Source organism: Hordeum vulgare, chromosome 5H (assembly GCF_904849725.1).
Source record: "Hordeum vulgare subsp. vulgare chromosome 5H, MorexV3_pseudomolecules_assembly, whole genome shotgun sequence".
Classification (NCBI taxonomy): domain Eukaryota; kingdom Viridiplantae; phylum Streptophyta; class Magnoliopsida; order Poales; family Poaceae; genus Hordeum; species Hordeum vulgare.
The window spans coordinates 515,814,787-515,827,735 of NC_058522.1; the positions used below are offsets into that span (position 1 = coordinate 515,814,787).

The 12,949-nt window shown below is 45.9% G+C and overlaps 1 protein-coding gene across 1 annotated transcript; it reads left to right on the forward strand.

The window, feature by feature from the left end:
• The first annotated feature begins 537 nt into the window (after positions 1–537).
• Positions 538–2,415, forward strand: LOC123398037 (trans-cinnamate:CoA ligase, peroxisomal-like). Its single transcript, XM_045092550.1, has one exon. It carries the CDS (start codon positions 667–669, stop codon positions 2,362–2,364), a length of 1,698 nt encoding a protein of 565 aa, XP_044948485.1. The 5' UTR covers positions 538–666; the 3' UTR covers positions 2,365–2,415.
• The last annotated feature ends 10,534 nt before the right edge of the window (positions 2,416–12,949 follow it).

A 12,949-nucleotide genomic window follows, 5' to 3' on the forward strand; every position in this document is an offset into this window, starting at 1 on the left:
GGTCCAGCGCTTTGTTATCCTACAATGCTCGTCGACAGAGTCGGAGCTGCCTAGTCGCCGTCGCATGTGGTGGGCTGTTTGGCGTTGACCGACGTAGGCCTCTACGCTCGTCTAAGGTGGAGGCTACATCGGTGGTCGTCGATAGTGAAGTCGTAGTCGCCCTTGCGGAGGCGTGATGACGATGACGCCTGATTGCAACCTCGAGAGAGCTCTTCCCCTTGGCGGTGTGTGCGTTCTTCTGTAGGTTGTCAGGTCGTCCTGTATGTTTTGTTTTGGCGGGCATATTGTGACGGTTTTAGCCTGATTTTCTGTTTATTAGTCAGACAACTCACTTCGACCTTTTTAATGAATCGGACCTAAGGGGTCGCGTTAAAAAAAAGTAAATTACCACACACAGTCAGGTCAACACACGTCAATGTATAAGCTTGAATTTTGTTATCGCGCGCGTGGTAATTAGCAGGAATATACAGAGAGCTAGCGAGATCTTCTCCCGCCCACACACTTATAAATAAGCAGCTAGCCTCTCAGCTCCACAGAGAACACACACACCCACCATTCTTCCTCCTAGCCAGCCCACATCTCTCCTTGTCAGATCAGACCAGACCAGATCAGACCACCCATTGATCCTTCACACGTGACGAATTAATCAACTTCTGATCGATAGCCATGGATAGCTTGCCCAAGCGCGACGCCAACCACGTGCCGCTGAGCCCGGTCACCTTCCTGCCGCGCGCCGCCGCTGTGTATGCGGACCGCACCTCCGTCGTCTGCGGCGGCACGGCTTTCACCTGGCGCCAAACGCACGACCGCTGCGTCCGCCTATCCGCCGCGCTGCAGGCGCTCGGCGTCGCCCGGAAAGACATCGTCTCCGTGCTCGCGCCCAACACCCCCGCGCTCTACGAGATGCACTTCGCAGTGCCCATGGCCGGGGCCGTCATCAACGCCATCAACACCCGCCTCGACGCCGCCGGCGTCGCCGCCATCCTCCGCCACGCAGCCCCCAAGCTCCTCTTCATCTACTACCAGTACATCCGCGTCGCCACCGACGCGCTCAAGAGCGTGATGGACACGGCCTTACCGCTGCTGGTCGTTATTGACGACATCGAAGCGCCGACGGGGGCGCGGGTGGGCGAGCTGGAGTACGAGGGCCTAGTGGCGCGCGGCGACCCGGGCAGGCACCCGCCGCGCGAGGTGGTGGACGAGTGGGACGCCGTCGCGCTCAACTACACCTCCGGCACCACGTCCGCGCCCAAGGGCGTCGTGTACAGCCACCGGGGCGCTTACCTCAGCACGGTGGGACTGCTGCTCCAGTGGGGTGTGGGCAACGAGCCGGTCTACCTCTGGTCGCTCCCCATGTTCCACTGCAACGGCTGGACCTTCACGTGGGGCATTGCGGCGCGCGGCGGCGCCAACGTCTGTGTCCGCGCACCGACGGCCGATGCCATGTACTCCGCCATCGCCGACCACGGTGTCACACACATGTGCGTCGCGCCCGTGCTTTTCAACGTCCTCCTCGACGCCCAGCGCGACCCGCTGCCCCGCGCCGTCGAGGTGCTCACGGGCGGCGCCCCGCCGCCGGCCGCGCTGCTCGAGCGCGTGGAGCGGCTCGGCTTCCACGTCACGCACGCCTACGGCATGACCGAAGCGACCGGCCCAGCCATGGTGTGCGAGTGGCGGGAGCGGTGGGACGCGCTTCCGGCGCCGGAGCGTGCTGCGCTCAAGGCGCGGCAGGGCGTGAGCATGATCTCCCTCGCCGGCGCCGACGTGAAGGACCTCAAGACCATGGCGAGCGTGCCCCGTGACGGCACCACGCTCGGCGAGATCGTGCTGCGCGGGAGCAGCGTGATGAAGGGGTACTACAAGAACCCGGAAGCCACGGATGCGGCGTTCCGTGGCGGGTGGTTCCTGACCGGCGACGTGGGCGTGGTGCACCCGGACGGGTACGTGGAGATCAAGGACCGGTCCAAGGACGTGATCATCTCCGGCGGAGAGAACATCAGCAGCGTGGAGGTGGAGGCGGCGCTGTACGGCCACCCGGCGGTGCACGAGGCGGCGGTGGTTGCCATGCCGCACCCGCACTGGGGCGAGACGCCGTGCGCCTTCGTCGCGCTGAAGAAGGAGTTCGACTCCGACGCCGGCGAGGTGAACGAGGAGGAGCTGGTTGCCTTCTGCCGGAGCAAGATGGCGCACTTCATGGTGCCCAGGAAGGTGGTGTTCGTCGACGAGCTGCCCAAGAACGCCACGGGCAAGGTGCAGAAGCTGGCGCTGCGCGAGAGGGCGCGCGGGCTCAGGCCCAGAGGTTCCGACAAGAAGAAGCCCGACCCCACCCGGCCCGCCACGTTAACCGCACTGTCCAGAATTTGAATGCTTGGCTGCTGATGTGGCTAGGAGTAACAACGCTCGGCCAGTCGGCCTCCCGTCATATAATAAGTAAAGTGAAGACAATATATTGGTTATTTATTTATTTCTAGCAAATATGTTGGTTATTTATTTATTTTGAGAAAAAACATGTTGGTTGTTCTGAGTTGGTAATTAAGCAAATAATGTATGAAAATGCACAATGAAATTAAACTGTTGGATGGTGTGACGATTTACACCGTAGATCTTATCACCTCCCAAAAAGCCGGGCGGTCCAGACAATAGTAACATTGTCATCAAATTGAAATTCATTGTGTTGGTGGGCTAGGCTTCATATAAAATGTTTTTTTCTTCAATCATGGGCAGGCCACGGCTCATCCGGCCTAGCCGTGGCTTCACCATTTGATGGATACGTTTCTCCTTGAGAATTGAGGGTGAAAAGAAAACAATCATGGAGCTAACCATTCATCTCTCTTCTTAAGAACATTATTTGATGCTAACTATAAAAGAAGTTATTTGTTGCTAACTAAATTCACCAAGGCTAGACCAAGGACTTGAACCCTCTGATCCTGACTTGAAATTGTGTCCACTGGTCGTGGCAGCGATAGAACTAGGAGAAGGGCGATGGGTTGAGTAAGAAGGAGGAGGGCATCAAGTTCAAGAAGTAGCAACACGATGGATTGAGGTCTCAAGAGGGAAGAAGAGGGTTCAAACACAGCTAAACGGAGAGACAGTTAGCAAACAAACACAAAGAATGATGCAACAACTATGAAAGAGTTATGAGCATCATAATAATTTGCTACTCACAAAAATAAGACTACACTCCTCGGGTTTTTTCAAGTAACACTTTGTTCTAGAGTGTATCTTAATGATCTTATACACCCTTTGTCTATAATTAAGACAATATCCTACTGAAAAGGCTATAGCAAGACTATAAAAAGGCTATAGCCGACTATTTAAAACTATGCCTCAAACAGATCTAATGTATGTTAATGCTAGACATAGTCGTTTGAGCGTCAACTAATCGAGACAAAGAGCATTGGCCAGCTCGGTAGTGCAAGTAAAAATAAATGCAAATTTTAACATGGAAAAAGCTTGGGAACAACCGGCCGATACGGCATGGGGCGCCCGCTGCCTCCAGTGCGTGATGGGTGTTCTTTCTATGGCCCGTGCAGCACACTATTTTAAGTACATTTTTATTGTATTTTTTGTTCTTTTGCAACATCATCCATGTTACAATAGTTCTTTCTGCGACAACACATATGTTGTAAAAAGTGTGACTCATAAATAAGTTCTGTAACAAGATTTATGTTGTGACTCCAGGATGGCCTGCTGCTCCGTCATCTCCTTGGCTTGGGTGACAGCAAACTCCGCGCTTGCGTCCGGCATGCTTGGGCTTGAGTTCCTCTTCCGACTGCTCCTCCTCCTCCTGAGGCTCCGACGAGTCTGAAGGCAGACACGTAGCGTTGCGGGCGGCGCGTCTCGCTTGGATCTCCGCCTCGATCTGCATCCGTCGCTCCGGCATGAGCATCGCGTACATGGTGATCCTACGACGAACCTTAATTGACATCGGGCGGCGAGCCTTAGCGACGCCACTTGACAACGGTCGACGTGTCCGTCGAACCGTCGGATTTTCGGGCCAGTCTGTGCGGTCATTATTAGGCAGACGTGATGGACGTGTCCGGACGCTTCATATCCATTCCATATTTAAGTTGGATATAATGGGTGTCACTTAATCCGAATATTTAAGATCCGTTTAAAGGCCACTAAGTGCGTAATTGGAGAGTGGCCCGGTATCACATGCATGGTAAGCTAAGGCTGACCATAATGGGAGTACTAAGGTAGTATCATGTACTTGGGACTAGCAAACATGTTGATGTGGCAAACAATTAAAGAAGAGAGATAGTTTAGAGTAACATAGGTAGATACCGTAACATTTTAAATGCTATGCTACTACTCCCTCCGATCCTAAATATAAGTCTTTTAAGCGATTTCACTAAGGGTCTACATACGGATCAAAATGATTGAATCTATACTATAAAATATGTCTATATACATTCGTATGTAGTTCACTAGTGAAATCTCTACAAAGACTTATATTCAGGAACGAAGGAAGTATGTATCATGCGTGTCAATAAATAAGGTCGTCTATGATACTATTTTATGATACTATGCATTATGAAGATAGTATCATACAATAGTATCGTATGCATGATACTACTATAGCCTAAAGACGTTCCATCCACATTATTAACCGTACGTTATTCATTGCTTCACATCTGCCTTTGCAGCTATACTTATTAGGCGCCTGAAGTCTAATTAATCCACTGCATGCGGATCGCGTGGCCGTGGCTCTTTCTGTTTGTTCATCTCGAGTAGTTGTAAACTTGTAATTAACCAACCTGCTCCTGCTTTCCGCGTATGCAGTTGACCCCATTTCCGCGCGTGTAACGCGAGACAGGGAACCCTATAGTAGTATACGAGATAAAAATAAGCAAAAACTTTATTTAAAACCCTGAATTCCAAATCAAAATTCCGGTAAATTATATCATGGACTATGAAATTCAGATCTAAATCAAATCTTCAAATTATTTTTCAAACAGAAATTGTGATGTGACGAAAGATGACGATGAAAGATGACCGTAATTGGACCGGCCTAGTTCACAAGAGTGCGTGTTGTTGCTTCAGTTTTCTTTTGTTTGTTTTGTTTTTGGTTTTTCTTTTCTGATTCTTCTTTCCTTTTGTTTTTATTTTTCTTTTTTGTTTTTCTTTTCGGGTTCTTTTTTCCTTTCGTTTTTATTTTTCTTTTATCTTTTTATTTTCTGGTTCTTTTTTCCTTTTGTTTTTCTTTTTTTCTTTTTTGTTTCTATTTATATTTATATTCTTTTCTTTTTATGTTTTCTTTCTTTTTACTGTTTCTTTTTCCTTATATTATATAAAGTTCATTGTGTTTTATCAAAATGTTCATTGTGTATGTAGGAAATGTTCATGGTGTATTACAAATAAGTTTATCATACATTATCAAATGTTAATGGTATATTAGAAATTGTTCAATGAATATAAAGTGTTCCCTATGTTTTTTGAAATTGTTCAACGTATATTGAAAATGTTCAGTGCACATTCAAAATTTGTTCTACACATATATTTATAGAGTTTTTTCCAAAATGTTCATCATATATATATATATATATGTTCATTGTTTATATTCTAAATTGTTCATCTTATTTAAAAAATTATTCAACGGGTACTACAAAAATTCATGTCGCTTGTCAATTGCCTCCGACCTCCATTCGGAACATGTTATCCGCGTTTTTGCTCTCCGCTGAGAGAGAAATGCGGTGGCAGCAACTCCCGTGCACGGCATCTCTCACCGCATGAAGGGAACACGGCGGAGTTCATCATCGGCAACCGCGGCGAGATGGCAGGCACATCATCGACCAACGGCGTGGGCAGCGTCACTGCTCGAATCACGAGCCCCTACCGAGAGTGAAAACAGGGGAAGAAATCGACAGACGGCACCATCGTTGGAAAGAACGGATGTAGCAACTCTGGCGATCTCCAACTCTGGCCGCCACGTACATCGCTATAGCTAGTGGAGCGATTGGCCTTGAGAAAGAGCGAAATCAGAATCAAAGATCGACAAGAAACGAGGTGGTACTTTCTTATTTTGGTACTACCAACAACGCTACGCTAACATGAAAGCACAGGAGAAGAACACATCGTCGCTCGTCGTTGCACTCACCGTCGACCACGGCGCTCTACGGTGCGGCTCCACGCACGACCAGCCGACTGACTTCAGACATACGCTATGCCGCGGCACTCAGGCGCGGAGGCGTCTAGCCACTTGGCGCGGTCTGGCCGGGATCTTGGAATTGACCGCGGCGTCGTGTCGTCGCAAGAGGCTGCACGGCGGCGCAATGTGCGGTGTTTTATGCGGCTACCGGCTGCGTGCCCCGGCCGCTAGGCAGAGCTGCTGACTCCGAAACGACGGGCGCTCGGCGCGGCTCGTCATGGCGTGTATGTGTAGGTATTAATCAGTACAAATGCCCGTGCGTTGCAATTGGCAAAAAATAACGTAAAACCTGCTTTCTATGATAGTACATGCCATAAAAGTTTGATAAACAGCAATAATAATCTTATACTGATATCGCTTTACAAAGTATGAAGTGTCATTTTTTATATACAATCTGATAAACATCGATAATAATTTTATAATGTTGTCGAGTGCGAACGCAAAGAAATCAACCTAACATTCTTCATCTGATGGAAGAGTAGTGGTGCATGGAATAGTCTAGTAATCAGTTTTATATTTTGTTTTTTCCAAAAAACACAAATATTTCAATATTTCAAAATAATAAAACAAAATTGAAATTTTTAATCTTGTTATTAGAATTGCACTGAATACTACAGATCTTCCTCTGTAGATGCTGAGAGCCAGAGATCCACTGCGCGTTGTTGTTGGCCTGGTTGACAAAAATGGCGTTATGATGTAATACATGAAGGTAGATGGCTAATGATGCTTCTTCTTCTTGGTATAGCTTTGGCTTATATAGTTCCGGGCGTGTGGTTTGCCAGCTCTTGCATGCCTGATTAGTAAGAAGATGATTATCCAGTTTATTAAGATTTCACATCTTCTTAAAGGGGAAAAATATTAATAAACAAAAATGCTACATCTACGTACAAAGCCTACATAGGTCTAGCATTGCTCACTAATAAATCAGGGATTGTTGGGCCGATGAACACCAGGGTGTACGTCCATTGAAATATTTATTTCTGAACTGAAAAACTAAAGCAGGCCGGGGAAAACCCTATTTGACGCTTGTATCAAATAAGCACGTAAACGCACAGGGGCACGACCAACTGGGCCGGCACATCTCCCTCTGTAGGCACTTACGTCTTTGCTATTTTTTTTCTGTTTCGCTTTTCTTTTTTTTTTCTTTTTTCTTTTTTCTGTTTCTTTTCCTTTTTTCTATGGTTATTTTTCTAAAAGTAAGTTTAGGTTTGAACATTGTTCTTGAAATTCGGAAAATGTTCTTGTTTTTTATAAAAATGTTCTAAATTGTTAGTAATTTCCGTTTCTCAACAATATTTCTAAATTCAAAACGTGACCTGATTTGAAAAAAAATGTTCAACATTTTCAAAACAATGTTCACGAATCTGAAAAATGTTATTGTTTCGTTATTCATTATTCCTTTACTTTTGTTCCTTTTTTTCTTTTCCTGTTTTCGTTTGACATTTTCTAATATTTGTTTTGAATTTCAAAAAATGTTCTCGTGTTCAAACTTTTGTTCACAATTTATATTTAAAAGTTTGTGATTCAAACAATCTTCCTGCTTCAAAAATTTGTTCATATTTTAGAAAATGTTCATGATTGAAAAACTGTTCTCTTATTCAAAAAACTGATTTTTTTTTTCAAAAAATGTTCCATTTTTCTTCAATTGGTGACAGTTTTCAAAATTTGATCTTGTTTTCACATTTTTATAAAACAATGTCCTGTTTTATGGTAAATGTTTATCATTTTCAATATTTGTTCACAAATTAAAAACTTGTTCAAATTTTCTTCTTAAGATTCAAATTTGTTCTTTGTTTCAAATTTTGTTCTTAATATTCAAAAAATGATTGTGCTTCCAAATTTGTTCTGGAGTTTCCACAGTTTGTTCTCAAAATTCAGAAAAATGTTCGTGCTTTAAAAATTTGTTCGCGCTTCCAAATTTATTCGGGGATTTTCAAATTTGTTCGCCGTTTCAAAATTTTGTTCTCAAGATTAAAAAAATGTTTGTGCTCTAAAAATTTGTTCGTGCTTCCTAATTTGTTCAGGGTTTTTCAAAATTGTTCTTCATTTCAAAATTTTGTTCTCAAGATTCAAAAAATGCCCATGCTTTAAAAATTGTCAGCGCTTCCAAATTTGATCACTATCTTTTAAAATTGTTCTAAATTAAAAATTTGTTCTCAAAATTCAAAACAAATTTGTGTTTTGAGAATTTGTTCGTGCGTTCAAATTTGTTGGGTTTTTTCAAAATTGTTCTCTTCTCAAGATTCAAAAAATGTTCGTGCCTTTAAAAAATTGTTCGCGCTTCCAAATTTGTTCACACTTTTTCAAAAACATTCTCGGCTTAAAAATATCTAAAGATTTTAAAATGTTCATTTATTAAAAAGTTGTTCACGCTTCCAAAATTTTCATGTTTTTTCAAAAATGTTATTTGTTTAAAAATTTGTTCTCGAAATTCAAAATATGTGCATGCTTAAAAAATGTGTTTGTGCTTTCAAATTTATTTGGGTTTTTTCAAATTGTTCTCTTTTTAAAAATTTTGTTCTCAAGATTCAAAAAATGTCCGTGCTTTAAAAAATTGTCCATGCTTCCAAATTTGTTTACGATTTTCACAAAATAATTCTTCTTATTTTTGTTCTCTAATTTAAAATCATTCATGTTTTCAAAAAAATGATTTTGAAATTCAACATTTGATAAAAAAAATGAAAACAGGAGAAAAACGAGCCAAAAAGGAAAAATAGAACAAAGCAAAAAAGGAACAAATAAACATAAAAAAGGAAATTATCTGATTATTTTTGACACAAAAAAAAGATGGGCCGGCCCAGTCGGACGCCTCCCTGTGCGTGGGAGCGACCCCCTGCGGCAGCGAGCGGCAGGTAGGAGTTCCCGCGGGCCGATCCACCAGATGAATCTGTTGGGGAACGTCGCATGGGAAACAAAAATTTTCCTACGCGCACGAAGACCTATCATGGTGATGTCCATCTACGAGAGGGGATGAGTGATCTACGTACCCTTGTAGATCGTACAGCAGAAGCGTTAGAGAACGCGGTTGATGTAGTGGAACGTCCTCACGTCCCTCGATCCGCCCCGCGAACAATCCCGCGATCAGTCCCACGATCTAGTACCGAACGGACGGCACCTCCGCGGTCAGCACACGTACAGCTCGATGATGATCTCGGCCTTCTTGAACCAGCAAGAGAGACGGAGAGGTAGAAGAGTTCTCCGGCAGCGTGACGGCGCTCCGGAGGTTGGTGATGACCTTGTCTCAGCAGGGCTCCGCCCGAGCTCCGCAGAAACGCGATCTAGAGGAAAAACCGTGGAGGTATGTGGTTGGGCTGCCGTGGAAAAGTCGTCTCAAATCAGCTCTAAAACCTCCGTATATATAGGTGGGAGGGAGGGGGCCTTGCCTTGGGGTCCAAGGACCCTCAAGGGGTCGGCCGAGCCAAGGGGGAGGACTCTCCCCCCCCCCCAAACCGAGTTGGACTAGGTTTGGTGGGAGGGAGTCCTCCTCCCTTCCCACCTCCTCCCCTTTTTTTTTCTTTTCTCTTGATTTTTCTTCTCTTGGCGCATAGACCACTTGTGGGCTGTCCCACCAGCCCACTAAGGGCTGGTGTGTCTCCCCAAAGGCCTATGGGCTTCCCCGGGGTGGGTTCCCCCCCCCGGTGAACTCCCGGAACCCATTTGTCATTCCCGGTACATTCCCGGTAACTCCGAAAACCTTCCGTTAATCAAATGAGGTCATCCTATATATCAATCTTCGTTTCCGGACCATTCCGGAAACCCTCGTGACGTCCGTGATCTCATCCGGGACTCCGAACAACATTCGGTAACCAACCATATAACTCAAATACACATAAAACAACGTCGAACCTTAAGTGTGCAGACCCTGCGGGTTCGAGAACTATGTAGACATGACCCGAGAGACTCCTCGGTCAATATCCAATAGCGGGACCTGGATGCCCATATTGGATCCTACATATTCTACGAAGATCTTATCGTTTGAACCTCAGTGCCAAGGATTCGTATAATCCCGTATGTCATTCCCTTTGTCCTTCGGTATGTTACTTGCCCGAGATTCGATCGTCAGTATCCGCATACCTATTTCAATCTTGTTTACCGGCAAGTCTCTTTACTCGTTCCGTAATACAAGATCCCGCAACTTACACTAAGTTACATTGCTTGCAAGGCTTGTGTGTGATGTTGTATTACCGAGTGGGCCCCGAGATACCTCTCCGTCACACGGAGTGACAAATCCCAGTCTTGATCCATACTAACTCAACTAACACATTCGAAGATACCTGTAGAGCACCTTTATAGTCACCCAGTTACGGCGACGTTTGATACACACAAAGCATTCCTCCGGTGTCAGTGAGTTATATGATCTCATGGTCATAGGAATAAATACTTGACACGCAGAAAACAGTAGCAACAAAATGACACGATCAACATGCTACGTCTATTAGTTTGGGTCTAGTCCATCACGTGATTCTCCTAATGACGTGATCCAGTTATCAAGCAACAACACCTTGTTCATAATCAGAAGACACTGACTATCATTGATCAACTGGCTAGCCAACTAGAGGCATGCTAGGGACGGTGTTTTGTCTATGTATCCACACATGTAAATGAGTCTTCATTCAATACAATTATAGCATGGATAATAAACTATTATCTTGATATAGGAATTATAATAATAACCATATTTTATTGTTGCCTCTAGGGCATAATTCCAACAGTCTCCCACTTGCACTAGAGTCAATAATCCAGCCCTCACATCACCATGTGAATTACATTGTAATAAATCTAACACCCATACAGTTCTGGTGTCGATCATGTTTTGGCCGTGGAAGAGGTTTAGTCAGCGCGTCTGCTACATTCAGATCCATGTGCACTTTGCATATATTTACGTCCTCTTCCTCGACGTAGTCGCGGATGAGGTTGAAGCGTCGTTTGATGTGTCTGGTCTTCTTGTGAAACCGTGGTTCCTTTGCTAAGGCAATGGCACCAGTGTTGTCACAGAACAAGGTTATTGGATTCAGTGCGCTTGGCACCACTCCAAGGTCCATCATGAACTGCTTCATCCAGACACCCTCCTTAGCCGCCTCCGAGGCAGCCATGTACTCCGCTTCACATGTAGAATCTGCTACGACGCTTTGCTTGAAACTGCACCAGCTTACTGCACCCCCATTAAGAATAAATACGTATCCGGTTTGCGACTTAGAGTCGTCCGGATCTGTGTCAAAGCTTGCATCAACGTAACCTTTTACGGCGAGCTCTTCGTCACCTCCATACACGAGAAACATCTCCTTAGTCCTTTTCAGGTATTTCAGGATATTCTTGACCGCTGTCCAGTGATCCACTCCTGGATTAATCTGGTAGGTGGCACGCAAAACGAGGCAGGGCGTAGGGTTGCTGTCTAAAATTACCCGGGGGCTATTTGTAGACAAATGGGGGGGCTAGGTTTAGCGAAATTCCGCCCCGGTTTCAACCGCGCGGTCGGATTCGACTAATTCCGAACGCGGGGACGGTTACGAGGCCGTGTAGAGGGGATATCCGGGGACGAGAGGGAGGACGGGCGGCGCGGCAATGATTTTTAAAACACCGACAAACGTCCCACGATAGACCGAATACGGTGCCGCCGCGGTCGACCGTTCGGGTACCAGACGAACTCCGATCGCGACGAAATTCTACACGCGGCCTAGCTATATTAAAGTAAGACCGCACGTCAAATCTCAACCCGATCAGATAAAGTTTTACGCACACTTTTAAAACAGGGTTTCGAACGATGCCGCGGGCGCGTGCGAGTGCGGTCGGGCTCAGAACGGACAAGGACAAGAACCGACAACTAACAACGGATGCAAGTTTTGAAAACTGACGGCAACGGAGATGCCGATGCAATGTAGATGATGCGAATGATGCGATGATGATGCGACAAAATAAAACAGACACACGACGAAAACGAAAAGGAAAGGGAATCTTCTGGAACGTCGCCATCGGGCTGTCACACATAACCCAAGGATTTCAGTTTTATCGAACTTCTCCACCTCAAACCTGGTATCCTATGACGTCATGGTTCTTTGTACAACTTACCGTGTGAAAAATCATCCGAGCTCACGATGCCCTAAGTACACGAACCAAAGTTCCGCGTACTAAAAGCAAACCAACCAAAACATACCCATCACGTGTAGTAGCTCCATGTCTTGGCTCAACCCGATGCTGGTTAATTGTTTTGTCAACCCTCCTGCTAATTCCGATGGATGCACAACACAATTGATCTCTTCAACTAGACCTGATCTGACTGATGTGTCAACATGAGGACTCGGTCCTTTATTTTTCTTCAAACAATTCTCGTGAACACTGCCCAGATTGCTCCCCCGATCGCTGGTTTCACCTGTCCCTGCTTGGACCGCCACAACTGCCCAACGCCCGCAGGCTGCTCGTGCCATGGGCCGCTGCCTCCCGCGATCCACGACCCTTGCCCGCGCCTCGTGCCATGCTCTTGCCCGCGCTCGTGCAAAGTTCCACGTGCACGGTTCCAACACCAATCCCATGTCGATGAGACTTCATCCAGAACGCCTCGACGCTAGCTTCGACTGCTACGCTGCCTTCGGTCGCTGCTTCCAGTGCATCACACAATCGCGATCATCGGCACCACCAACGAAATTAACCAGCCAACGAGTTATCCTCTGGATCAACAATCCACAACTTTCGAACAATCTAGCTCATGATATCAGTTGTTAGAATAAATTCGAGACACACCATCAATCATCCGATGACCAAGCAATCACACGAGCACGACATCGAGATTTGTTAACGAGGTTC

Bases quoted from the DNA above. Each gene is read 5' to 3' on its own strand.
- LOC123398037 (XM_045092550.1), top strand. From the start codon at position 667: ATGGATAGCTTGCCCAAGCGCGACGCCAACCACGTGCCGCTGAGCCCG.